Source organism: Ammodytes marinus (assembly GCF_949987685.1).
Source record: "Ammodytes marinus genome assembly, chromosome: 21".
Lineage (NCBI taxonomy): Eukaryota > Metazoa > Chordata > Actinopteri > Uranoscopiformes > Ammodytidae > Ammodytes > Ammodytes marinus.
Window position 1 is genome coordinate 5,519,414 of NC_137225.1, and position 27,821 is coordinate 5,547,234.

The 27,821-nt window shown below is 40.2% G+C and overlaps 1 protein-coding gene across 1 annotated transcript in view; it reads right to left on the minus strand.

Annotated features, from left to right (window-relative positions):
- Positions 1–27,821, minus strand: part of kcnh2b (potassium voltage-gated channel, subfamily H (eag-related), member 2b) — a gene marked incomplete at both ends in the record, with an annotated part of 270,387 nt that overhangs the window by 216,390 nt on the left and 26,176 nt on the right. The window contains one exon of the mRNA XM_080050579.1: positions 12,349–12,579. Coding sequence (XP_079906705.1) covers positions 12,349–12,579 — 231 coding nt within the window. The remainder of the gene's footprint in view (positions 1–12,348; positions 12,580–27,821) is intronic.

Here is a 27,821-nt window from a genome sequence, read left to right on the forward strand (position 1 = left end):
CTAGTATGAACTACTTCAGGAAAATAAAATGATCAAAGAATTTCAAATAACTTCTTCAGAAATTGTAAGTCAGTGTTGACGTATCATGGTTGTGACGCAGGACAGATTTGTAATGTAAAATATTCTAAAACTACAACACTAGTTCAGAGCCTGTCTGATTCTAATGTACTCTGCAGAGGTATTTGACAAGAGGTCCTTATTTTGGCTGATTTTATTACATTTTAATGGATTGTCTGACGGTGGTGACAAAAAGTGTCCCCCGCTTTGAAACCATATAAAACATCAATGTGTGAAAACAGTTTTTATTGATATGAGAGATTATTTAGTGTTGCTTTTGATGAAAAAAGCACTTTTTAATTATTAAATTACATTTTTATCAGGTTTTATTGCATATGAAAGATTGAAAAGATAAAAAGTGTCATATATTTGACATAATAATGATTAGATTAAATTTAAGGGGATAATTGTGCTCCAGACATTCTATTCTTAATCCCTAATAACATCTAGAATTTTAAATATTTCTATTTTTGGAGATAACAGCAGTTACATATGGAAGACCCGGTTTGTCCCGGTTCTCAAGAATCACTGACATACTTAAGTAGCATAGTAGCTCAAGCGTTACTTTAGCCATGAAATTCTATGCATTCTTTTTTTTTTAAAGTTGTTTGAAAGGGAGCTATGTGCTGGATCTAATTTCCCCCAAAAAATCTGATTATATGAAACAAATATCAAATTTGTTCCCGAGAACAGCATTTTTAGTTCACTAAAAAAAATCCTAAATACTTCCACCGCAATTAACTCGTCTGATTTTCCTTTTACAGCTTACTATAGGTAGAACGGTGATGCATTTTTTACTGAAAGTTCACATAGAATAAACAAGACTAAAACTATTGTATTACATGAATGAAAACAACATCTATCTATGATCAAACAGGTCTGCATTCACTCTGATGAGTACTTGCATCTCTTTTCCTTATTTGATGTGTGTTTGTGTAACTGTGGATGTGAAGATAAGAAAGAGACTGACTCCAATACAGAAGAACAGAATCATTGGCCTGTGAGTCCAGCTTTTGCTAGATGTGCATTTATCACGACACACATGTACACCAGAGGGGTATACTACGAAGCGAGATTAAGGGCTGAGCGAGGTCTGTTGAGTCTAAAGCGGTCTAAAGCCAGAGTTTTCAGTATCACGAAAGGTGGCTCTCTTTTTACTTGGCTAGATCACCGTGGTAACAGAGGCTGCACGGCTAACCTGCTCAGACCAGTTTTTGTTTCAGAGTTTGAGCTTAAATTCGGCTCTTAGAGCGCTGCCCTTCAAGGAAACTACACATTTAGAAATCCCGCGGACCTGACTATATTGTCTGAGCGCTACATTCTCACTGAGGAAACTGTTACATCTAAACTTATTGATCAGTAAGTTAATGAACGAAACGAAGCCGTGACATTAGGCTTACAGAGTGAACTGTAACATCGCGCCGGGGCTTTTTGCCACATGCATACAGTTATTGAAAATGTAAAATAGCCCACACCTATACTGTATGCAGCGCCACTCTATGCTCTCCTCTCAAATGATTTTACCTGGCGATATACACACACTGGCTCTTAATAAAGCGTTCTATAAAATCACAGGTTGCAACATTATTTCACTGTAGGCTTCTTTCTTTTCATCAGTAGCGATTACAGTTGGGACGTGACAGCTGACAGCTGTCACAGTTCGGACATCGTTGCAGACTCGCAGGTTAAGCTTCTCACAGTAGATTCATATTTGTCCGAAAAATCCAGACTACAGGTTTTTTAATGTAGGCCTATTGGTATTTGTAAGATTCAAATAAAAGGCTAATAGTCTAAATCAAAATTGTATTCATTATGATGTGGCCCAAAACTAAATGATTTTCCATAGGCTATTCATTTGGGGACAGTGTCAGACTTAAATTACATTCTTAAGTGTGGGACTATAGGCGTAGTGCTATAAATATAGCAAAGTAGCCTATATATATATTAGGCTAAATGGTATAGTGTTTAAATCCGAGTTCAACGTTTCATTGTTTTATAATGTCACGTTACGCACTGCGAGAACGATCGGCAAGATAAATAAATAATTTCAATGCTGGCAGCATTCCACTCTCCTTAGCCTATTTGCAGTAAGAGTTTTTTTCGGCTCTCTGTTTTCTGCTGTAATAATTCAGACTGACAAACTCTTCCTCTTGAATGAAGTTGGCGACACACTTTTGTTTTACTCAGCTGCTCACAATCAGTCCGTTTGTGTAAAGTTAGCGGCAAAAGATCAGTCCAGTCTGTGCGGAAGCAGAGTCAAATGACGGTCAAACGCCCCCTTTCATGGGGACGCGCACAGAGCCTGAAGCTGAAACCCTCGTTCAACATAAGAGGTTGATAACTGCCTTCGTGATACCGGTTAGCTCTGAGCGAGGGTATGTGTTATGTTGAACCAGATCAAAAAAAGAGAGCCGGGCTCTGTTGAGTTTGCTTTGTAGTATACCCCTCTGGTCCTCACATAAGCCATGTTGTTAGTCAGCAGAAGGTTACTGAGTATAGTCAGTGAGACATCAAAGTATCCCTTCAGTGTTGAGGGACTCACAGCCTTACACACTGGATACGATCCATATAGCTTCATATACACAGAGAGATGCAAACTGCTACCTGCACATACATATGGAAACAATGCAACAATTGCATCATTTTGAATTTTTTTTTTTTTTTTTTTTCACAATTTGCCAGGGGTCTGAATAATTTCAGGCATGACTGTATACTATATCCCATTCCAAATTCCCTCATTTCTTTCACATATTACTCGCATTATCATTCTTATTCTGCCCCCATAACCTTTGTACTCTGGGTTCGGCAGCATGAAGAATGGACAGCATCAGAGAGAGCCAGGCCATTTATGATGTTGCCCCCAGGAGGAGAATGGAACACATCTGATGACCGTTAGGGCTCGTACTCAACGGAGGGGGTTGACTGACAGGCCCTGATGGACTTGTGCCATGCAGGAAAATGAAGGAATAAAGCTTTAAGAATGGAGCCACTCTACCTATTCACCCTATTACAGACTCTAACACGGCTCTGTCTATCCCTCTTGATAAGATGAGTGATGTGCTAGTTGAATCCAGCTGGCACCAGGGCAGGACCAGTAGCTCCCTCACATGTTATAGAGCAGTTGTTAAGTGTACAAGAAACAAGCTATTGTATGCACTCTACCAACAATCATACAAAATCCTTTTCCATCTTAGGAAGCCAGTTCTCACCGGTGAATGATTCCATCACCTTACTTGCATTTTTCAAAAAACTTGTCAAAAGCCAAGAGGTGGTAGAAGTGGCACTGGCATTAGTGCTGACGTGATTAGCTGAATAGTTCAGTCAATGCATGGCCACAACAGCCAGTTCACCTTAATTAGATTGAAGCCAATCAGAAATATAAATTGGGTTCCCACACTTGCTTTCCTCTGAGATCCTTCACACCTTCCAGAATAGCTATGTTAAACAAATCCTTATGATATGGACTGTATTGGCTAAAAAAGACCTAAAGGGAAGGAGGCACACTTATTATCACGACGTCTATCCATCATATAGCCTACAGTATATCTGTCAGTATGGTGGTTAGCAAGCTGTGAATCGCTATCAGAAACATTTCTGTTACATGTGTTTCTGTTTGACAACCACAAGGATACTCAGCGTGATGTGTAACATTGACAATTACTATTGTATGTCTTTAATACATATTTTGTAGTGCACCTGAGCTGCATACCACCCCTAGCACATATAATGTAGTGTATTACTGTATATCATAATAGCTATGTTGAATGTGTACAATGATTTGAAAGATTTTACTATTATTTTATGGCATGAATGATTTAACTGAATTAGCACTGAAGCAAAGAATACATACAGGATATCAATAAAGGGCAATACGTATTAACAAGGTAATGAATCATACAAAAAGAACTGATTGAAGAAAGATAAAAGAACTGCAAGCTGTCAAAACGGATTATTTAAGTGTCCACAATAGTCCACAAAATCAATATAGAATACATATAAAGAATAGTCAGCCAAACAGTACAAATATTATTTTAAGACTTTTCCAAATAGCCTGATCTTACAGCATTAATTTTGAAATTTAAAAAAATGGGTCAGCTCGGGATGTTAAAAAAAAAGAGGTAGAACCAATGTTGGCTCTTTCGGCAAAACTCATTTCCTGTGTTTGCATTGTCAGGGGAAACACTTAACTTGAAATCTGTGTGTCTATGTGTGTGTGCCAAAGATACTCATTACAGTGAGGCGTACAGGCAAGAGGACAGGATACCCCTGTTCAAATTACACTCAGAGTTTCCACATGCATACAGTGCTGTTTGAATGTTTGTGAACCTCTTGAGCATTTTGGAATTTTCTTTTTTTTAACCATTATTGATTCATTTTTATCAATACTGGTATTCTTTATGTTCTTTTTGTTAAACGAGATAAAACAAATTATTTGACAACTGTTGTATGTGCAAAAGTGTGTGATCCCTGAGCTGCATTGCTTAAATCGAGCAGGTAAAAACAATCAGGTGGGCCAAACTGATTGATGAAATAGAGCAACGCAATGAGAGATCTTTAGGGAAGAAATGGGTGGCACAAGGTAAAACAGAGATAAAACCAAGTCAGTTTAGGCCCACCAAATTGAAGCCATACAGGTCAGACATGCTAAAAGGGGACAGAAATATCAGAGGATCTCATAAATAGAGTTTTGATGTTGCACATTTGTCTGGGGACAGCTATAAATTCATATACAAAAGTTTGAGCTCCATCGGTACACCATGAGGCAAATCATCTACAAATGGAGAGCTTTAAGAATGACTTAACAGTTGCCTAGAAGTGGACTTCCTTCAAAAATATCCTCAAGTGCCACAAGAAAAGTGATTTTTCAGGTAAAAGCCAACCTTAACATTACATCTGGAGATTTGCAGACAATTTGACACCACCATTCTTCACTTGGGAGAAGGTTCTCTTGGTGGTAGCTTGTTGTGGCGAGAAACAAACTCGTAGAAAGGGTATGCAAAGGGTAACTCTGCCACTGTCACCCTCGCGTGACGTCCCAGAAGTATAATGATTATGCTTAAATTATTATATTAAGTGACAGTTATTTCTAGTGAATAACTATATATTTTTTAAACACGTTAGTATACCCACAGCTGGATGGCACCTGTGTTACCCCTGGGAAGAAGCACCAGAAAAAACAAGTGTTAGGTAGTCCTGTTACTTTAGTCTGCCATGAATTAGCTCAGGTTGCAGCATAATAGTTATCTTTAACCCCCTCACATTGACCATGCAGTGTTTTGCAGCCTTGAAAAGTATTTACTGGTAATTCTCTGTCAGATGTCTGCATAAACAGCAGCTACCTGTAGACTGGAAATGTCCAGACAAAAACCTAAACAGAAAGATACTGGGAGAAGGTGAGAGACAGAAATGGAAGATGGGAAATAAAAATTAGACAAGAACCTGTTGGTCTGATAAGGTGTTATGTGGTGAAACTGAATATGTGTACACAAAGGGAATCTGTCTGGTTGGTGACCAATTGTTCATCGAGTAATGATTAAGTAATGATGTCTGTTCTTCCTTCTTGGCAAATCAATACGCCATCACCAGTAATGCTTTCTATTTATAGGAGCAATTCACACACACGCACACACATACATAAACATGTTTTGATGGACACATACCCTGCACACAAACACTGCAGTAAGAAAAACACACACACACAGAGACCAGACAGACGATATTGATATATCATACCAAGATCTGAGTAGATTTAAATATGCCACTTCCCAGGTACAGTTTCAATTTACTACATGAATCGAATGAAATGCTGTTCCTCATCCTCGACAGAATAGTTTCACTGCTGTATATTTAGCAAGGATGTTAACTTTTATTCAACTTTTTTAGAAAAGAGTGCGTACACACAGGCACAGCATTACTTCACATTATCTAGTGCGTGTGCTATTGAATAAGTCAATATTGGATAGTGCAATGGCTCAACAGAGTGTTCTGCCCCTTACTCTGTGGTGTGTGTGTATGTGTGTGTGTGTGTGTGTGTGTGTGTGTGTGTGTGTGTGTGTGTGTGTGTGTGTGTGTGTGTGTGTGTGTGTGTGTGTGTGTGTGTGTGTGTGTGTGTGTGTGTGTGTGTGTGTGTGTGTGCATATCAGCCAGGTACAGCACATCGGGTGACTAATGATGCAAATATACGATACGGGTGTCATCAAAAAAACAGGTGGGAAATGCAGACACAGACACACAAGGTGAGCTCAGTACAGACACCTAGAGTTACACTCACTGAGAGCTGGAGTTATATTTTGATAACGATGCTCTTCAAATTGTCAGTTTTGTGATTTCCACTGAACACATATTATGTCCCAGTTCCAGTAGTCATGGCTTTATATTAAATAATAATATGGAGAGATAAGGTGCATACCATATTCTGGTGCTCTACATCCTGTTTGTCGCCTTTACCCTCTCTCTCCGTCCCTCTCTCTTTCCATCCCATCTCCCTTGTATTTTCTCCTATTACACCAAAGTGCAAGTTCAGCTTGCTAATCGTATTACCTTGTTAATTTTTGCAGAAACAAACAAAAAGCTCTCCATCTCTGTTTTCAAATGGACGCCTTTCCCTGATGCTTCTCACTGTTGTGTGGGCGACAGCTGACAGCATTTGTCATCTTTGTGTGTGTGTGTGTGTGTGTGTGCGTGTCTGTGTGTGTGTGTGTGTGTGTGTGTGTGTGTGTGTGTGTGTGTGTGTGTGTGTGTGTGTGTGTGTGTGTGTGTGTGTGTGTGTGTGTGTGTGTGTGTGTGTGTGTGCGTGCGTGCGTGCGTGCGTGCGTGCGTGCGTGCGTGCGTGCGTGCGCGTGTGTGCGTGCGTGAATGTTATGTGCTCTTTGCTGGAGGTGGGATCATTGACAGCATTCAGTAAACAGTAGAGTGCTAACCTCTCCAGAGAGGCTGCAGGCCTCTAAGTGCTTTGCTTAGCTACTGCTGCTAGGCAATCAAGAGCCCCTGTGGTCACACAGGACAGCCAGGGCTCACTGCATCATCACAGCACAATGCTGTTAGGACACTCACATTGTCTGATAAACATCCACTAGTCCTTCAGTCCCATAACACACTCAAGACAGTCTTTTCATAATGCCTGGGGCGGTTAGCCATTCACAGTCACACATAATGTTCATTTGTGCAAGTGGGAGGGGGATTTCCCAGACTTTCCCTCAGGATTTTAAGATATTATGGCAGAAAACGGTCTCTTGTGTGTTAATGCATTGCCTGTGCAACAGGTCACCTTTAACCAGATGGTCTATCATTTATTTCAAGGGCATAAAGCAGCATGTCATGCCATAGTCCCATAAAGACATGGGTCCTCTTGAGAGTGGTAAGCGTAAAACCTGCGATTTAACCTCCATGTAATACACTCAGACTATGTCATCGTCCATTACAAAGTTTATAGGGCTTACCTGAATTATTCTAATATTTAAGTATTTGTTTGTTAGTATTCAAAGTGTTACGGGATGGTTAGCAGGCAGGCAGGGAGGACCCAGATGCAGACCGTTCAAGACCGTTCATTTATTTAGCTCCAGAATTACAAGAAAAGCGTAAATGCAAAAAGGCAAAAATACAGGGAAGGCAAAGGGACCACAGAGAACTCACCAATACGCACAATGCAAAGACACAAAACAATTACACATAGGGAGTTAAATACACACACACAAGACAGGGTAGACAACGAGGAACAGGTGGGACACATTAGGGGAGGGAGCAGTATTCAAACAGAAGGGAAACTTGACAGGACATGGGGAGGAACAAGACATACATAGGCTACCAAAATAAAACAGGAAACACAGGGAACCACTTAAACAAGACAAGACAAAGACAGACCATGACACAAAGCTCATTTAAAATAAATGATTTAAATTATTTGAACTTTGACCTAGTTTGCCGCTGACCTTTCAAAGCACAACTGGCGAGATACCAGGATGCAATAAGAATGGCCAGAAGCAGTACTTGCTAGCAGTAGCTCAACAGGCATCTGCCACAACAGGGCATGTCCCAAGACATCACAGCAGTCCCTCCAGGCTTTGTTCAGTGCTGGAGTGCCTAATGATAAAAGCAGCATACTGTAAAGTGGAAGGATATTACAAGGGCAGTGGCACAACAAATCACCATGGACATTGTGCCGATTCAAATAATGGAGAGAGTTGTGTCCAAGAATGTGCTGTGTGTTCTGGACCAAAGATGCAAACCGCCTAGTCGGACATATTTGAGCCAGAAGTGTCTGCCAGAGCTGTATGCGGAGTGTCGGGAGAAAATACTAAAGCAGATTTGCCACATTGAATCCTTGCCCACCACTGCTGACTTGTGGTCCAGTCGGACAACTGAGCCATAAACCAGCCTGACAATCCAGTTCATTGACGATGACTGGAATCTATGTAGCCTCCAGATCTCCTTTTTTTGCGACAATCACACTAAATAAAAGATCGCAAATGGGTTGAAGGAAGCACTGTCTGCATGGGGTTTGGATGAAGCCCATATGGCTTGACGATAGTGGCTCAAACTTGATTTGATCATTACATATCAACAAATTGACCAGGCTAGCATGTTTTGGACACAGGCTACACATCTATATTGGTAAGCTACACTATTCATATCATGCAGCCTAAAATTAGAGCTGAAGTGAGTACTCATACTTTGTTGCTTTAGCGCAATACAAATACAAGGTGTATTCTTTCAGTTTACTTTCCAAATAGGATTGTACAAAATGATGCTTGTGTTTTGTGCAAGAAAGTGGTCAGCACATTTTCCGAAAGCGGGACAAAGCAGAGGGCCCTGAGCAATGCAGAGTGAGCTGAACCTGCGGTCAAGCTGGTCATGTCATCTCCCACAAGGTGGTGGGTCCCACATCAAGATGATGGAAAAGATGCTAGCACAGGAAAAGGCCATCAGACAAGTCCTGGTAGCAGTTTCGAAGATGAGACAACTTCTACCCACCTGGCAAGACACCCAGGTGTTAAAAGTATGTGGCGTGTCTGCAGTTATCGCTGGTACATTCACTGGGCAAAGCAGAGGGATTCTGTTTTTATCATCTCTAAATAGTTTGTGTTATATGTGATGTGAAATAATTGAGTGGTGTGTCTCCAGAACACATTGAAGTCATTCTCAAAACTATATAAAAACAATTATAATTCAGTTAAATTTATACTTGCCTTTACTTATGTTCTTACCTTACCTTCTCTATGTTTATTTGTTGCACCCTAGAGCAAATTCCTTGTACTTGTGAATGTAATAAACCAAGCCTGATTGTGATCCTGAGAGCATGATTGATTAAGCTGGTGAACAATCGGAGTCGGACAATTGAGCTTGAGCGCAAAGAGCGATCCATCATCGTGAAGACTCATGCCTGAGCTTGGCACTAAATAAATGGGCTCGGATGAAGCCAGCATGTGCACATAGTGTGTGTGTAACGTGGGTCATGGCAACACCGTCCCACTGCTCCATGTAAAACACACATTCCTTCACACCTATTGCTTAGGTTACTTTTCAAAATCATTGATTATTATTTTTGGTTTACAGCATGGCCTTTGTAGGAAGATGGAGGAGTGAGAGAGGAGAGGAGGAGAGGAAAGAGGGAAAGAGGGGTTGGGGTTCTTCCCTGTGTGCATTATGGATATGGCGTGTCTATGGTTTTCCACCAGCAGCTCTCTGAGGGCTTTAAGGTGGCCCGCCGGGGTTACCCAAGACTATGTGTGTCTGAGCTTGACTGTGTGTGAATTCACTATCTGTAATGGAGTGGAAATTGATAAGGATTTTAAGGTTTTGTTGTCCATTATAAAACGATGTCAGTAGGCGCCAGCAGTCCTCATTTGAGTAGATAAAGAAATCATCCATCTGTGCACCTAATCCTTTTACTCACAAGCTACGTTACATTATAGTATGAACCTAGAGACAGTATCTTCAAGTAGAAGTAGAAGTGAGTGCCAGAAGAGACATGTTTCCATCCAGTCATAAGAGCATCCTTACTGTGACAACACAAGGAGGATCATTCTTTCCTTCCTCACCGCTAGCATGTTAAAGACATTCTGGAATCGATTTGTTAGACTGAAAGGTAATGAGCATGCCAAATATAGGTCAATCAAAATGTTACTTATTGTAGTGTTATGAAGTGAGACTTATTAAACCAAATTTGTCTTCTACTTGCTGTAGTAACACCCTCACACTTATCATTGCTTTTCTTTACATGTTGTGTATGTTTGGAATCAATCATCTTTCTCCTTAAAGCTAAAATAACAGTAGTCCATGTCCAGAGAAAATACTTGTTATAGTTGGATGTGAAATCAAACACAGCATTTGGGATCAATCAACCAGACACGCAGGAAACATATAATAAACTTCAAGTAAAAAAAAAAAAAACACATGGTGCTTTAAGCTCCATTGCAGTAAACCAACAAGTACGGTATGAAAAAAACCTTACCACAGGTGAAAACTGGACTATGAACCAACTTCAAAAACTGTCTGATAAATGGAAGGCAGCCAACCATTCATCTGTGTGATATGGTCATTTTAAAAGTTTGATCAAATACACATATCATAATACTTAAAAAATAATCAGGAGGTTTGGCAGAGGAAACATCACTTCATTGCTTCATGTCATCTCTCCTATTCATCTGTTACATCTAACATATAAATCCATCCAGCTTCATCATAAATGCATTGCGTTTTCTCTTATAGTTTCAATCAAGAATAATGACTTTCTTAACTGTTATTTCTCAAAAATAGGTGTTGTAGTATGCACAGTTTTCTTCTTTTTTTTTTTAGATTTTCAGATTTGCGATGCTCAGTATGATCGCTGGAGCAACTGTGAATTCTAATCACACCCACAATCCACTAAGCACATCCCTGTGCAGCAGAGAAGATGCTCAAAGCTGCCAGCCAACCAGAACAGTGCCATTACCCTGTCCACATTACAAGTAAATCAAGTCAGGTCCAATTTTATTTGAACAGCCCAATATTACAAATCCCTTTTTCTCAAGGGGCTTTACAATCTGTACAATGTAAAACACCCTCGTAATTCCATCTCTTTGTCGTGGGAGGATGCAAGGGAAATATGACAGAAGAAAGCTAATGAGTAATATATCGGTTGCCTTTGGTTTGCTCTGGAGCAAAGAACTTGGCCCTCATCCAGGGTAGGTGTTGGGTCTAAATATAAAGTGTGAAACTGTGTAGAAGTTAATTGATGAAAACACTGAGCCTTCCCATTTAACTCTTCAGTGGTATACAAATAAATAAAAACTTACTGCTAATATACAAGGCTTTGGGTAGAACTAAACTGAAAGCATTTATGTTACATTATTGAGTATCCAGGAGTTATAAGTCTGATCCTTCCTTGTGCTTGGAATCATACATAAAGACTCTAAAGATTAAATGTATTAAATGAAAATGTTCAATGTATGTATGTGATATTGTTTTGGGAAGAGTGTTGCCTTGCTGAGTCAGGTTTATGTACTGCTGCTCACTGACTTCTTTGTTACCCCCAATAGGTCATTGCTTGATTTCATCACTCACTTATCTCCTAAAACAAAACAAACTACAGCGCTGATAAGGTAATTTACCTTTTGTTAAGAAAGGGAAAGCTGATTCAAGCTAGTGCACTGTGTGTGTCAACAGCAACTCAAAAGCTACCCTCGCCCTGCACTGGCACAAGAGACTCTTGCAAGCGTTATATGTTGCTTCCAAATCCTTTTACTATGTGCTGTAAGCATGGTGAACTGTCCATGTTAACACAGCAAGTTGGACAGAAATGACAACTCCTCAGCAGTTCTATATACAGGGTAGAAGCTTTTTACAAGGGACTTTTGTACAGCAGCTGGGTGCGTGTCCACATCTCCAGTATAAACAGTGGAGGGTGAAATGTACAGAGGGGGGAACTGAAATGGCAAAGTGCTCCTTACAAGTATCACTGAAGCGGAGACAGCTGGTGCCATATCTCTGTGCTTCTCCCTTTGACTTGCTTTCTCTCACCACCACCACCGCTTTTAGAATAGGTGAGAAACACACTTTCTGACAGGGATTCTCTCCCTTTCTCCGTCTCGTCCACTTTTTATTTCCTCACTTTTCACAGCTAGTTAGTCATCTCTCTCTCTCTCTCTCTCACACACACACTTTCTAACACTTTCTCATCTTTACACACCATACCATCATCCCCATTTTCATCACCTGCATAGGTCAACAGGCCTTAATCTGGTGCACACACCCTCTCCTGCTACCACACAGACATATCTTATATCACTTGAATAAGCAGTTGAGTGTTCCTACCGTCTTTGCGGTACAGGTCGATCTCCACCTTCCTCTCCTCTGATCCGAGCAGGGCCTGGGCCATCTGGGCGATGGCCAGTCGCTTGGTGTCCGGTCCGTACATGAAGTTACAGGTGCAGGGCTTCTGCATGATCTCAGCACGCGAGTAGCCACACATGCTGCAGAAGCCATCGTTGCAGAAGATGATGGCGCAGTTCTCCACTCTGGCATTGGCTATGACGAACTTACGACCTGCGGATGGAATGGAACACTAGTTTACTACAGTTTTCACAGAGACAGCAACTACTGGTGCTAAAGTGTGGCTGATAGAGAAGATCAAATGGAGAAAATAATGTATGGGAAAAACTGTGAAAAGTCTAAATAAAGAATGATTAGCCCATTGATGACTATGGCAATCTAGGATGCATGTCCTTAATGCCTGAGGGTTTTCTGAAAAAATAGTACGAATTGTCAAGTCTACCAAAACCTTAATATCTAAGCCTGTGTAGCACATAGAAACATGAAATAAAATACATTTAAAAGTTAAGGTCCACAGGTTTTATTTAAACATGCTCCCTTGGCGCTTACACACCAACACATTTTTCTAAAAATCGTCAAAATTAGATGGGGGAGAAAAAAAAATAATAAATAATATAAAATATTTAGTGTGATTTTCGTCAGTAGCCTATAGTGGACCTTGATTCTGCGCACCAAACGCCACTAACTGTTCTGTAATACACTATCGCTGACACAGCCGGCTTATTTTTTTTTTATTATTTTGTTTTATTTTTTTATATTTTGATTGATGTGGTTGCCGGCAAACCACACAACTTTTGGGTGGTCACGTGGTCTTAAAAAATCAACAAAACCCACCTCATGTGTATTTGAACCAATGACAGTGCATTCTATGCTGCGCATGCCATGAAAATTAGATAAAGTAACAATGCTGCACGATGCAGCATCAGGCAGGAGAGGCAATGTGGCATCGCGCAGCAGCCGTCATCAATCAATTTAGAAAACATATCAAACATATATTACCTGTAGTCAAAACTGGATGTAATAGTATAAAACCTAATACCTCAACTGATAAACATTACAATGTACAATGTACAAACTTCTCCTGAAACAAAAAATGCAGTTAGTCCACATCATGTCTTTGAAGAGGACAGTTTTGTCTAATTTGTGTTTCTTCGCAGCATCCCAAAGTTATTGAATGTAGATAAGCTAGTCAATAGGTTGCTTTCCAAACTATACAGTATGTACCTTTTCACTATGCGTGTCATTCTGGTTTACAACACATGGGTCTATGTATTTTAATAACACATAGCCAATAACCTAAATATGCCAACAAAAGACAATCTTGCATGATGATGGCTGATACCCGCTTTCAAACTTATTGTTTAAAAAGGTTTTGTTATTGACTGAAACATACTTCAGTGTAACATTTTATTTATTAATACAATTATTGAACCAGGCCTGTTTAGCTCATGAAATGTGATAGGAATTAACTGTTTAAACCTTTATCAGTATTAGGAAGCCCCTGGTGTGGATAATGAGAATAAAATAGAGCACAATGTCATGACCAATTTTATCTTGGTATTGAAACTTTAAGCCTTTCTCACAACATTTTGACTTGCAATATGAGCAGGTGTAATCAATATGATAATGTCAGCCTTCCAATTCCAGCCATAGCAGTTCCAGGGTCAGCTAACTGTAGGCCTACTGGGGGCAAAGAATGGAAAGATAGCCTACAAGTTATAAGTAATACCTGTGCATTCCCTGCTAGACCAACATGTATGCTGTGAAAAAAAGTTTAAAAAAGTGTATATATTTGAAAAAGATGATAAGGACAGTAATTGTATAAGAAAAATTCAGTATTATATTTATTTTTTCTCAAAATGAACAACTTAATTCTCAAAATGCTAATACAATCATTTTCAATATTAAGTTGGGCTTTTGTTTTACTCACATAATAAACAACTTAGCTCAAACATGCTGAGGTTTAATTTCGGGCATTTTTAAATTGGACTTTACCTGACTTTCAAAGCCCAGTTAGCAGGGAATGCTAATTACTCAATACTCACTACAGACGTTGAAAGTCACGCGCACCTAAGCTAACGGTCATTCTTCTTATCTTACCGTCGCCATTTTCCAAACTACTGAACCTATGAAAATAAACTGTAAAGTTATTCTTTGACTAAGTGAAATGAAACGTTTACAAACCTTGTCCCCCTTTCAGCCACGTCCTCAACTATATTTAATAGGCTACAGTATTTTACATTCGGAAATAGTATCTCCACCTGCGTGACACTTCGCCACCTGATTAGACCACCTGTTGCCCATACACTGTAAAAAATAATAATACTGGCTTGCTGCCATGTCACCTTCAAAATAAGAGTCGCATTTTCAAAATAAATGTTGATTTAGGCAACAGAAGTACTATGTCTTTGGAAACATTAAAAACATTGATGCCGATTTTGTTAGAGAAGATCTGCCGATATCATGTTGATGTTTTGGTTGTTTTGAATTTGGACAGATGAAATATTTGAAGAAAGAAAATGTGCATAGTCTAGGCCGGGTGTTGCACTTGGCGTTCCCTGAAATTGTTTCTGTAAAATATTCCCATACATAAGGGACTTCTGGATTTCTGTCTTTAATTATTAAAATAGAAAAAAAATACAAGGTTAATATTTGAGTTAAAAATTAAAAAGCAGCCACACTGACAAGGCTGCTTGTGATTTTTTTCATCTGCCTTGTAAGCGAATGTATCGGTCGATGTCGATTATTTTAAAATTCCATTAATCGTTCGACCGATTAATCTAAAAGCTATGTTTTCTTGTGTACCAGAATACAAATATAGGTCATTCACATACAGTGTTGCTGGAGCTATTTTATTTTGTTGATGGTCTGTAATGGCTACAACTGTATAATATTCTGTCAAGAAATGTATCAGTAGCCTATTCACTTCTAAACGTTATGCCATCTTAAAAGTGTAGCTTTGCATATCCACAATTGTAGGCAAAAGAGAAAACTGCAGCTACAGCCTTGGTAGCTCCGTCTCCCACAAAGCACAGGCGTGTGTCTCTCTCTAAACCACTTACTGTAGAAGAAGCCATTTAGCTCTGTGGCCTCTGCTCAGTGTCACTGGATGATCTTAATGCACTCAGACTAGAGATGCTGTTGTGCCAGATACACACACACACACACACACACACACACACACACACACACACACCACACACACCACACACACACCACACACACACAGACACTTGCACACACACGCACAGACACTTGCACACACACGCACACACACACACACACACACACACACACACACACACACACACACACACTTGCACACACTCTCTTACCCAGTGCACTGACTCTGGATTGCAATACTTTGTGAATGAACAACAATTCTCCAGTTTAGGCGGTGGGGAATCTCTTTTTTTTGCATATGGGGACATATACTAATATAAATGTGTACATGTGCATAAGGCCCTTTGTTGATGTGTGACTGTGTGTCTGCTGCTTTGGGGCGACAGTCTGTCAGGTGGATAGATGTCCTCCACTAAAAAGCTATACGCTTCTGAAGAGCCCCCATGTTTCCTGATACTTTAACTAAGCACTGGGCCCCACTGTGAAGAATACTACTGCACTTACAGTATAAATAGTTATATGGATGGTTACATGGAGGGAGGAAAGGCTGGTGATAGAAAAAATTAAGCGTGAGGCAGCAGGAGGGCCGGATAAGGATGGATAAAAAGAATGGATGGTTGGACGGAAAGAACAGGAGATAATTAAGGTATGGTGGATCAACTGAAACAGAAGCAACATAATGAAGGGAGGGCAATTTGAATAAAAAAGATAAGGCTGAGTGGGGATGGAGGAAGAAGTGATCAAACGCACTTTAGAATCTGACCACATTTCTCGGCAATTAGCCACAGGAGACCTACCACTTTTTATACCAGAACATTTCCCTGTGAATACAGTTCAATGAACGTCAATCTAATGGAACTGGTAAACAATAATTATATATAGTTATTAAAATAATAATTCATAGAGATGAATTTCTTCAATCTAATATTTGAGGTAATCATTTAAATGCCATGCATCACTTGAATGAATGTGTATCAAGCATAGCTCACTGCCAAAGCATCAGTTTATGATGTTACAAATATCTGAATTGGCTCTTGTTTAGAATCACTGCTGTCTTTGTGTCTACTTCCAGCTCTCGGAGGACACTCTGCATCTGTTTGCCGTAAACAACATATTTTTGGAGGACAGTTCAGAGAATGTTGCAGACAAAAATTTAGAGAAAATGCAAATGAGGGGCTGATTAACTTGACAAAAATTATTAGACTACAGAGTGTAATGCTAAACAAGGACATTTAAAAAAAACAATTACCACCCATGCTATTTAATATGTTATGTAAGGGCTTCCCCCTTGCCTTTATTGTCTCTTCCCACGTGTTTACTTTTACCCCGAGGAAATTATAATGTGGTGATTGCTGGGTTGCTAATCGATGTCATTATTACATTATGCTTTATTTATAGTGCAGAGAGACAGAGGTGAAAATGGGGCAGAGAGGGGAGTGACATGCAGAGAACGACCGCGGGCAGGAATCAAACCCGGGTCTGCTGCTGGGCCCGGCCCAGGGGGGGACCCTACCTACCCTCGTGGCTTTAAAAAAACGCGGTGACACAACTCAGTCAGTATTTTTGCTTCAGTTTGAAAAGGATAAAAGGTGAGAATTCTAGGCATTCAGGAAATCTCTTTCTCTGCCTGTCGGGTGCTGTCTGCTGAAGCGTTCAAAAAAGACAATGATTACTTAGGCCCTGTTCTCACGGTGAAAACGTGACAGTTTTCCCGTTTTTGGTTTAAAAAAAAACCCCCGTTCAGACACAATTTATCTGACATCTTCACTCGTACACATGTTTTCAGAGGAAACGGACGAAATCGCTGTAGTAAGCATGCCAGGCCAGCAGTTGGCGGTACAAGGTAGTAGTAGATAGCTTTTCCGGTACAATTTGATGCATAAAACCTTACTGTAACCGAAAATTAATGCCACTAACGTTCATAAAGTGGTTGGTGTAAGCTTGGGGTTACAAGTATTGTAAATGACAAGCTTTCTGTCCTCTTATTTCACCGCATTGAACTCGTGAAAACAGAAGACTTGCTGGTAGTGAAGGGGCTTTGTGAGCGGCTACTTTCCTGTTAGGCGTACTTCAAAATAAATGTCAACTCACGTTTGTCCAGTGAAATGCTATTAATGTTTAGCCAGTGACATGCTTTTACTGTGAAGCCTTAATGCTCCTTTTGTTGAACAGTAACTTAACCGCTGCGAACTATGGATAGTGTTTTTTAATGTAGAGAGAGCCGTGTCCCTGGCATATAGAAGCTACACACGTTTATTTTGCTAGAAAAACCGGCAGAGCACAAATCTTTCCCCAGATAAAGTGGCGGGTGCATGGTATCAATAACTTACTAATAGACTATAGACTAAATTGGCGAGTGTTATATTTGAGCCCTGCTCGACACTCTTCGCTGATCACAGTGATGGTGCCGCGGAGACACCGTGCATGTTATGTTGTCTTCTAACTTTATAACTCGCGTGTGGGTATTTTGACAGCAAATGTTATAGACTACGCATGTGTGAAGTGGAGCTGTGACGTCAGCGTTACCAGGGAAAATGGTTTCGGTGTTTACAAGAAACCAAAACCGCTGTGTTTTCCAAAAAATCCTCCCTGGGAGTAGATCTCAAAAACTTGCGGTTTCATGCCTGCGTTTGCTGTTTTCATGTAAATGATATAGTGCAACCGCGGGAATTTTTCCGCGTTTGCACCATTTCGTGTTGCCGTGAGAACAGGGCCTCAGATGGCCTCCAAACACATTTAAAAGCCACTAACAAGGCCACATTTCAAACAAGACATTTCCATTATTTTTTTATGTAAGGCTTTTAGAAGGGTGTCTAGGTGACATAAACAACTTTAATGCAGCTACAAGATTATTGTTCCAGTGGTCAAGCCCTGGGTCTCCAAAAAACACTTTTGACAATTACCACTCCATGTTGGGAGAAACTCACAAAAGGTGATAATCTTCCTCAAGGACTTCAGTTCATGAAAAGGGGACAGCGACAGAGACTTTTTTGCTGTAATTGCTTCTTGCTCAGTATGCCAGACCTCAGACCTCGATCACAATGAATCTAAATCACAGGGACAGCTCCTGGGAACCTGCTTTAAAATATTGTCAAAAGGTAAAGGATAATCACTGTATTTATTATTATGTGTTTGCTATGTTCGGAATGTCTCTGTCATCATAAAGGGACACACCAGGTGACACTACTGATTGCACTGGCGCAAATAAGCTTCATTTGATAAATCTAAGATTTGCAATTGAGCTCAGTTTTTATACTACTTCGATGTATGACATTTCCTATAGTGGTGTGCACAGTCGTTCCATGAATATAGACAGCTGCTGGCATAGAGCAGGAAAAGTGACAAGTGAAAAATCCATAATAATGAATCGATGGACATAACGGACTGAGAAGTCCAATCAAATTGAATGATGTCAACGTATCAACGAGTATTATGAGTGCTGTGCGATACAGGAGGCTGTGTCGTCGTAATTTTATAGGGCCAGTTAGGATTGAATAGGATCGATCAGGCTGCTTCATGCGCCAACAATCCAGTCATGAACATCGGTCTAAACCTGTTCAAATATATTTAAAAATCAGATGGCTAAGACAGACAATAAAAAGTTATTTACACATACCATGGACATCTCCGCCATCCATTTTTTTCTTTTTGCATGAAGCTCGTGTAACTGCCCTTTTTACACCAATCTCCTCCGCCTCGCTTTCTGCTTTTACTTCAAATGAATACATTGTACAATATCACTACCAGTTGATTCTCGAATGCAGCTTCTATATGCTCCTAAAGGAATGTGTTTCCAGGAGTATTTTCTTTGAGTCGAGGTTGTTTGGCATCACTGCAAGAGAAACTGTATGTCTGGTTATTTCTGAAAATATTCCCAGCCTTGGCCTACATGTCATCTACATGTTGGCAACATTTTGGGAGAAGAAAATATACTTTAACACATGACACTATAACACATTGTCCTCATGCTGAATAAAGGAACGTGTGAATGGGAAATGTAAACAAACTCCACTGTGGAACAGGAATTATCCTTTCACAAAAAAAGTGAGTAGATTCAAGTACAGTCCCTGTAAATGATGTCACAGATGAGCTTCCCAGAGGTGAGGCAGAGCTATATTCTCCCTCTGAAGCAGTGATGTCATAAAGCACACTCAGACATTTCTACACACCTTCTGTGTCTGACTCTTGGTTAGTGTTGCCACAGTTACTTTGAAAAAGTAATCCGATTACTGATTACTAGTTACTCCTTAAAATAGTAACTTAGTTACTTTACTGATTACTTGATCTTAAAAGTGACTAGGTTAGATTACAAGTTACTTTAAACGTTACTTTACAGGTTTTGAAACCCATATATCTAATTTTAAAACATGCACATGTTAAGAATCATTGAAAATATATAAAATAAAGCTTGTAGACTAGTAGCATATAGGCATACTGTTTTCAAAATAATAAAAATTATGGTTTAAAAAATGTAATAAAAAAAACTTTTTCCCCCCATGAAAATAAATGCATTCGTCTAAAGTGCAAAGACAGTAGCAGTGTCTTTAAACTTAACGTGATTGGCCCTTCACTCTCATGCATTAATTTGACTTTTCTCTGCGATGTCCAGTGTTGGGAAAGTTCTTTTTCTACGTGAACTAGTTCAAAGTTCAGTTCACACACTTTAAAATGAACTAGTTCAGTTCATAGTTCATAATTCAAAATTATGAACTAAGTTCACAGTTCAAAAATGAACTAGTTCATAGTTCTTTTTTTTTTAAATATGTTGCTGCAGGCTATTATTTTTCTAAATAATTGCCACATACCATATAGAACCACAGACAGAAATTATTTCAATAACATTCAGTCGACACTAGAAGCCAGCTGCATCTTTTACCCCTACAGTATATTCTCAAAAACATGAGGAAAAAGTTGTTGTTTGAATGATCTTTGAAGAATTATTCAAACAAAAACGATTACGGTGCAAATGTTTTTCCATTTTTATAATTTTCCAAACCTGGAAACAATTCACATGATTCAAAGAAAGCAATACTGGGAAATATACCAGGCAGGTTCTACAACCAAGCCTACAACTTAAACTAGGAAAGCCCTCAAGGAGACCATTCTAAACTGCAGTGTAGGGCCTACTGTTAACAACAAAGTCCAGAAGATGTGTTGACATAATTATTAACACAAACACAATCTGAGGAAGGTAACAATCATACGAAGAAGAGGTAGAGCCTGAGGCTAGGTCCATGGTCTGAGTAAGTGCTGCTGCACATAGACATTATAAAGGATAGACGCCGCATTGGGCGTTGAGCGCGAGAAATGCGGGCGCCATCTTGGACCGGTCACACGTTCCACTCAGTGTAGTCTGTTTGGCAGGTGGAATGAACTGTCAGCGCATGTAATTAATCATATCTCATCAAATACCAAACTGATTTTCACGCGGTTTTCTTTGCTGCAAAGATCATACATGTAGCTAAGATACAGGGCACAAGTTTCGACGTGTTTTAATATTCATAGTGGGCTTAACAGTCATAGAAGATTCTGATATGATATAAGTAACCAGACGTCCGAGTCACACACTTCGTCCGGGAGGAGATTGAAACGGAGGATGTGTTTCTGCTTGGGGAACATATTGAGGAGACACAGTTTGGCATCGACAACCACCATTCCGACTTGTTGTCATTGGTTGTGTCTGTCTTTCACAAATTAAGGCTGCACCACATTGCCAAACTCGCCTCGCTTGAATTTATCTTCGGAGTAAAATGCGATTGTAAGGATGGTTAACTTTATTTTATGCATTTGAGTATTATTGTTGGCACCTGCCAAACAGACTACACTGAGTGGAACGTGTGACCGGTTCAAGATGGCGGCCGCATTTCTCGTCAGCGCCAATAGGCAGTAGCGGCCAACGCGGCGTCTATCCTTTATAATGTCTATGCTGCTGCATTCATTTGTTTTTGTTTTTTTTCCGCGGTGTTTCGCATTTTGATGACGCAGCGGCGGTGCGACGCTGTGGTGGCATGTGTTGCCAGATTGGGTGTTTTTCAGCTACATATTAAGGGCTGTTTACACTGTCTTTTAGCGGGGGTTTTCTATGGAAATCTGGCACTCTAATGAACGATTGAACGACTGAATGAGCGCCGTTCACAAACGCCAGAATGAACGCGTTCGCAAAAACGTTCATGAGGCAGAAATACATACGTTCAGTTCACGTTCGCCCCCAATATGAACGAGTTCATGAACGATCGTTCATTGAACGCGTTCAGGCACAACACTGGCGATGTCTCATGTGTTGATAGACTGGGTGTGTGCGGCCACCCGTCGCCACGTGACTATAAGTTTCCAAGTTTTAAACCCTATCTCTTCAACGTCACCGTACCCGAATCCTAAATATCCCCATAGCAGACGCTATACACACACACACACACACACACACACACACACACACACACACACACACACACACACACACACACACACACACACACACACACACACACACACACACACACACACACACATACACTGCATGTCAGAGACGAGGGGCGCTACCAAAAAGACGAGAGGAGCGGTTGGAGCAGTTGGAGCGTTTAGAGACACATGCGCGCATATTTATTTACATTAAATTGAAATCGGAGTCATTTGTGCAGTTATGTAAAATGTTTTACTAAGGAAAATGACAGAAAAAGTAATGCACAGTGACTTTGATGAGTAACTTTAATCTGATTACTGGTTTGGAGATAGTAACGCATTAGATTACTCGTTACTGAAAAATGAGGTCCGATGTGCTCTTGGTGCATCGATCATTGTTTTGGAGGAACTATTCTCAAGCAATGCAGTTATTATGATGTTGAAATGAGTTTGGTGGCTACAGCCAAATGATTTAGGGCGGTTTGGAAGGATTTGTTCGTATTGTTTGTCGATCGATAACATGGAAATCTGGGTTATTATTACTACTGTATGGATTGAGTGAGTGCACTTTCCTGTGATTGAGTGTGTGTGTGTGTGGGTGAGAGTGTTGTGTTTACTTTCTGAGCAGCACGCGAACATGTCAAACGACAGATGATGATGATTTAAACACAAACTCTGAGGCGAGAGAATGAGGAGGGAATGGAATGAGAGAGAGAGAGAGAGAGAGAGAGAGAAAGCAGCAAGACACAACACAGTGTGACCCTTTGGTGCACACAGACACAGCATGTATCTCTCTGGCTGATAAATAAAGGGACTCTAGTCAAGAGAGCAGTCTACAGAGCAAATATAATACATCCACCCAGCATGCAGCTGAGGAGCAGTTATGCCTGCATTCATATAAAGACCTTAATCAGTATGAACAAGAGCAGATGCTGAATACAAAACACAAATAAGTAAAAATGCCATTTTATATTTGAACTTTTTTATCTCAAAAATATACAGGAGACGGACTGTCAAACACTTTCCCTAATCTTAACCAAGTAGTTTTGGTTGCCTGAACCTAATTTAAACCTAAACCAGAAACCAGAGATTAGAAATATAAATATTTTTTTATAAATCTCATTTGTACCAGTTTTGGAAAGCAATAAAAAAGGATATATACTTTGCGGTTTTGCAATCCCAAACACCACTAGAGAGCCATACTTTAACTTTATGTAGGCTATATGTGTTGTTTTGGAGCACTTGCTGAAGTGGGTTCTTTGGGATAACAGTATTAGAAGATCAAACATTTATATTTTCCCCTTCCAACCAAGAAGCGTTCAGTACATTACAATGTTTGCTTTATTTATGTAGCTCTGGCCATGGATATAACATTATACTCTCACATAATCAGACAGTCTGTTTAAAAGAAAAAGTTAACACACTGACTTAAAGTTTTATCATAGGTTTACCATGGTTTTGCACATTGGCAGTTTTGTTCAATGAATAGGATTAGTGTCAGTTAGAACGCACTCAGTTTTAATTTTATATCCAAATAAAGTCGTAGCTTAAATGCTTAAACTATATTATCATTTAACCATCCGTGTTCTTGACATTTGAGACTTTTTTTTAATCCACTTCGGTATTGTGATCATAAGAAATGTATGGCCGAAGCTCCAACAATATGACCGAAGTTGTAGTCAATTATAACTGTCCTTCAAAGCGACCATTACTTTCCAAAAATTGGACTTTCCCTGTCACACTTCAATACAGCAATTTCAGTAAAAACGGCCACAGCACACTTAGCAGATGTTATCAATCAAGTCAACGGGCCTACCTTAAACCACAGTGATTCTCTCAAAGGGCTTCAAAGAACCAATTTCCTGTCTGCAATTGTGACTGAATTTGCCAATATTTCCCTCTCACTCCCCTAAAAACACCTCACAAAGCTTCCTTTGCCCATCTTTTTCCGACATAAAGTGAATTTCCGTCAATTGCGGTGCTTGGCGATGACAAACGTCTGTGCCCGTTTCTCCCTGAGTTAAGCACACCATTATCACATCCTCCGCTCCCCTCTCTCCATAAAACAGTAGAATATCATCTATTAAGGCAGCACATCCTGGACTCAACAGGCCGTTTCTCTGGGGAGACATAAAGCGGGTGGAAGGGCCTGTTCAGATATTCATGGGAACAGTAGCGATTGGTTTGTGCGGACGCGCCTCATAGCCTGCCTCCGTGAATTAGTGGCAGCGGCAGCCCTCAGAGGCTCATAAAGCTTGATGGGTTTGTCTGGCAGCAATGTGCACTAGGTAATGTAAAGGCAGAGACACGTTTGTGTGTGTGTGTGTGTGTGTGTGTGTGTGTGTGTGTGTGTGTGTGTGTGTGTGTGTGTTGAAAATGTCATTATCCAGCCTTTGAGTAAGTGTTTTTTAGTCAGCGATAATGGCCAAAAGAACCAAGAAGATGTTATTGTTCCAAGCAGTTTATGATTTATAATGAGCCTACAGGCTTTGCAAATGCATGACAGCTTAAAACATAAGGCATGTATGGGTAATTTTATATCTACTGTATAAAAAAGTCATTCTCAAGAGAGAGACACACAAAAATACATACACACACAGACAGACAAAGAGGAGATATAACACAGCGTTGATACATATAGGGTACATGCTGAATTACATCATTTTAACTTAACAAGAGGATATACAGCAGACAGAGTGATGCAGCTGCCTGTAATAAGTATAACCAGATCAAAGCCACATATCAGTTTCACATGTAATTATTTATTGAGCGTGTGTGTGTATGTGTGCATGCGTGTGTGCGTACAAACGTTTGTGTTTATTGCTGAGCAGTATGGGTTGAGCATGACAGATACGATAACATTTTATAAGGGTCGTCACAAATATCACCAAAATATATTTTTTAGTCTAAGACTAGTTTTGATGTATTAAAGGTGAAGTAAGTGGTTTATTTATGTTAATATAAGTGTTAAATCGCTCTTTATTCATACAGTGATCACTTACATAATGTGCGCGTTTCATAAAGCAAATCTCTCAGTCAGCTGCTCTGAATGTAATCGGCAAATAAACTTATTGGAGGATCCCAAAATTTTTATCCAATCACAAGAGAGAACACTACAAACCGACACCCGTCTCACTCATGGTCTCACTGCCGGTGCACGCCAGAGCAACAGATGGGTGAATGTTTATGCGGCTACAATGGCGGAGCAGGTAAAAATCCTTCCCAATGTCTGTTTTGATGGTTTTTATCATGTTTTATCACACTTGTGGACCTGAGATGATGCTAGATAACTCGCTGTTTGAAGACCGCAGTGCATTAATGTGGTGACGTAGGGACAAGCGAGACTGCTAACTGCAGTAACTGACAGTAAGTTAGCTAAAAGAACCATTCCGCTTACTGAACCTTTAACCTCTATGAGATCATCTTTTGAATGAGATCCACTACATTTTGGAAAACATAAAGTCTGAAACCTACACACACAGTGTCTGTGCTATACACAGAGTCAAGGCCACAGCTGGACATAAGGAGGAAAGCTGGGTTTATTCTAGCAGGCAGGGGGGTCAGGTGTTATTATTACACTTTGGGCATTCAGAGAGGAACATTCAAGAGATATCAATATTTGGAATCAGCGGGCAATGTGTTCAAATTAAACAAGGTCAATGTTGGCCAGCCATTCACAGCAAGTAAAATGTTCTTCCATTGTGTGTGGAGCACATATTTTTTGGAAGGTGCTTTATCAGTTAAGATCACAGGCCCAGATTAAGCTTTCTTTGACTTCTGTTGCGCTTTAACAGGAGCATGCACGTGTCTTTGCTGTTATCTAACTCTGAGATGGTCATAAGTGTTAGTATGGTAGTGTGAATGGGCAGCAGTGGCCTCTGCTTTGGGTGACACCACTGAACGCATTTTGATTTCTCCCTGCAATTTCCCTTTAATGAGCTTTAGAAGTCGAAAAGGAGGAGGGAGTTGATTGAGAGCCTGATTAAAGACAAGCTACTGCTGCTGGGGAGGAAAACACCATTTCGTATCCTCACCGACGCATACACACACCCGTCATGAGACGTGCACACACTCACACACGCACACACAAGAACTATGGTGCACGTACACGTTCGCACAGACCCACCAACGCATTCTGAATAATTCACTAAGACCAGACCTCGGGGGCTCTGCAGTCTGCCAGTTTGTGTGTGTGCATGTGCCGCGTCTGTATGTATGTGTGAGAGCGAGGGTGTGAGTGTGTGTGTGTGTGTGTGTGTGTGTGTGTGTGTGTGTGTGTGTGTGTGTGTGTGTGTGTGTGTGCGTGCATGTGCGTGCGTGCATGTGCTTGGAATCTCCCCGAGTACCCTGCGTAGGCGGAAAAAGGAGGGAAGCCCATGAGTTAGAAGAACAAGTCAACACAGCAGCTCTGTGCCTGCTGGCTACAGAGACAGAGATAAAGAGAGCGAGAGAGGGAGATTAATGGAGAGAGAGGAGAGAGAGATGAATGCAGGAATAAACAGGAAGGAAGGATGAAACAGAGGAGAGGAATGTTGAAAAAAAGGGAGAAAGAAGCAGAGGAATGGGATTGGTCGACTGAAGAGAGATTTTTTGGGGTCTCTACCCAGTTCTTCTAACAGTGCAATTGCCATGGAAACTGAAGATTTGACACATGCTAAATTCTCACACCCAGAGAGCTGACACTCACAATGAATTCACACTTAAATGAAGGACCCGTTTCAAGCTACACTGTCTCCCAGAACAGCCAGCTATTAAGTGTAAAAAAACATGAAGCCTGTTTATTCTCAGATTATGCCTTTATAAAATACATTAGTCACATGTCATAGGAAATGTTTAGCTTAAAGCAGTTGGTCGAGCTGACATTGAATAGCCAGATTCTATATTTGAACAGACTTTGATTCAGAGACAAATTATTTATTATAACTGAAGAGAGTACATTTGTTTGTATTATTAGAGATATTATTATTAGAGATTATTTCATTAGCAATTTTCCTTAGTTGAAAAAAGCTTGTAAATTTGGGCAGACAGATAATGAGTGACAAGGCTTGACACATGCGCATCAAGTCTCTACAGCCACATTGACTTATTATGTTGACTCAACATATCCTAACAAGCCTTTTCTGTGCCAGTCTCCATTTCAACACCTTCATATATTGGCTAGTGTGTGGACACCTTGGGACTTGAACACTCCGGTTCAATATTCTGATGATCCAGTCAAGTAAAGGGTGCCTGGGATGCTGAGGGTGGTCCTTGTAGATATGAAGCCTATAGCGAAAAGTTCAATTCTGAAGACTTACTATTGCACTCTTTTCTTGCATATGACTCCCCTTCAGTCCCATTCTTACATACTCTTTCAGACTAAACCTATCAAATCCACCCTGACCCTCTTCAGATGACGTAACAATGGGGTCTAATTGGCAAAGACTGTTTATGATATCTATCTTCATCACGAGTGTGTCAATAAATTCATTCCGTCAGTTGATTAACCTCTGATTCATTTATGTCTCTCCTGATTGAACTAGCAATGTCTTATATCGGGGCAGGATTCTCATCATCCACTCCTTGTACCCACTGGAGACAGCTCTGGAGATTGCTTGTGGGTGCCCCAAGTTATAAATTAATTCAAACTACTATTCTCAAGGTTGAAAATGAACTTTGGTGCTCACTTTTTCTATCGGCTTGTATCTTTATTTTAGTACAAAGGATTGTATTACATGATGTTGTAGAGTTATATGTCCTTACCTTGCACTGGCACTGCCTTAGTCGATTATATTTTTTGCTGGCTCCATTAGTCTGAGCTACAGAAAGTTCCAAAGAAACGATGACTAGGACTAACACAGTCCATTGATTCACGCTGTGAATCCCAGCTCAGTACTAGATTTTTTCTTAGAAGCCGCCAGACCTGAGTTTATAATTGTCTTGAAAGAAAGAGT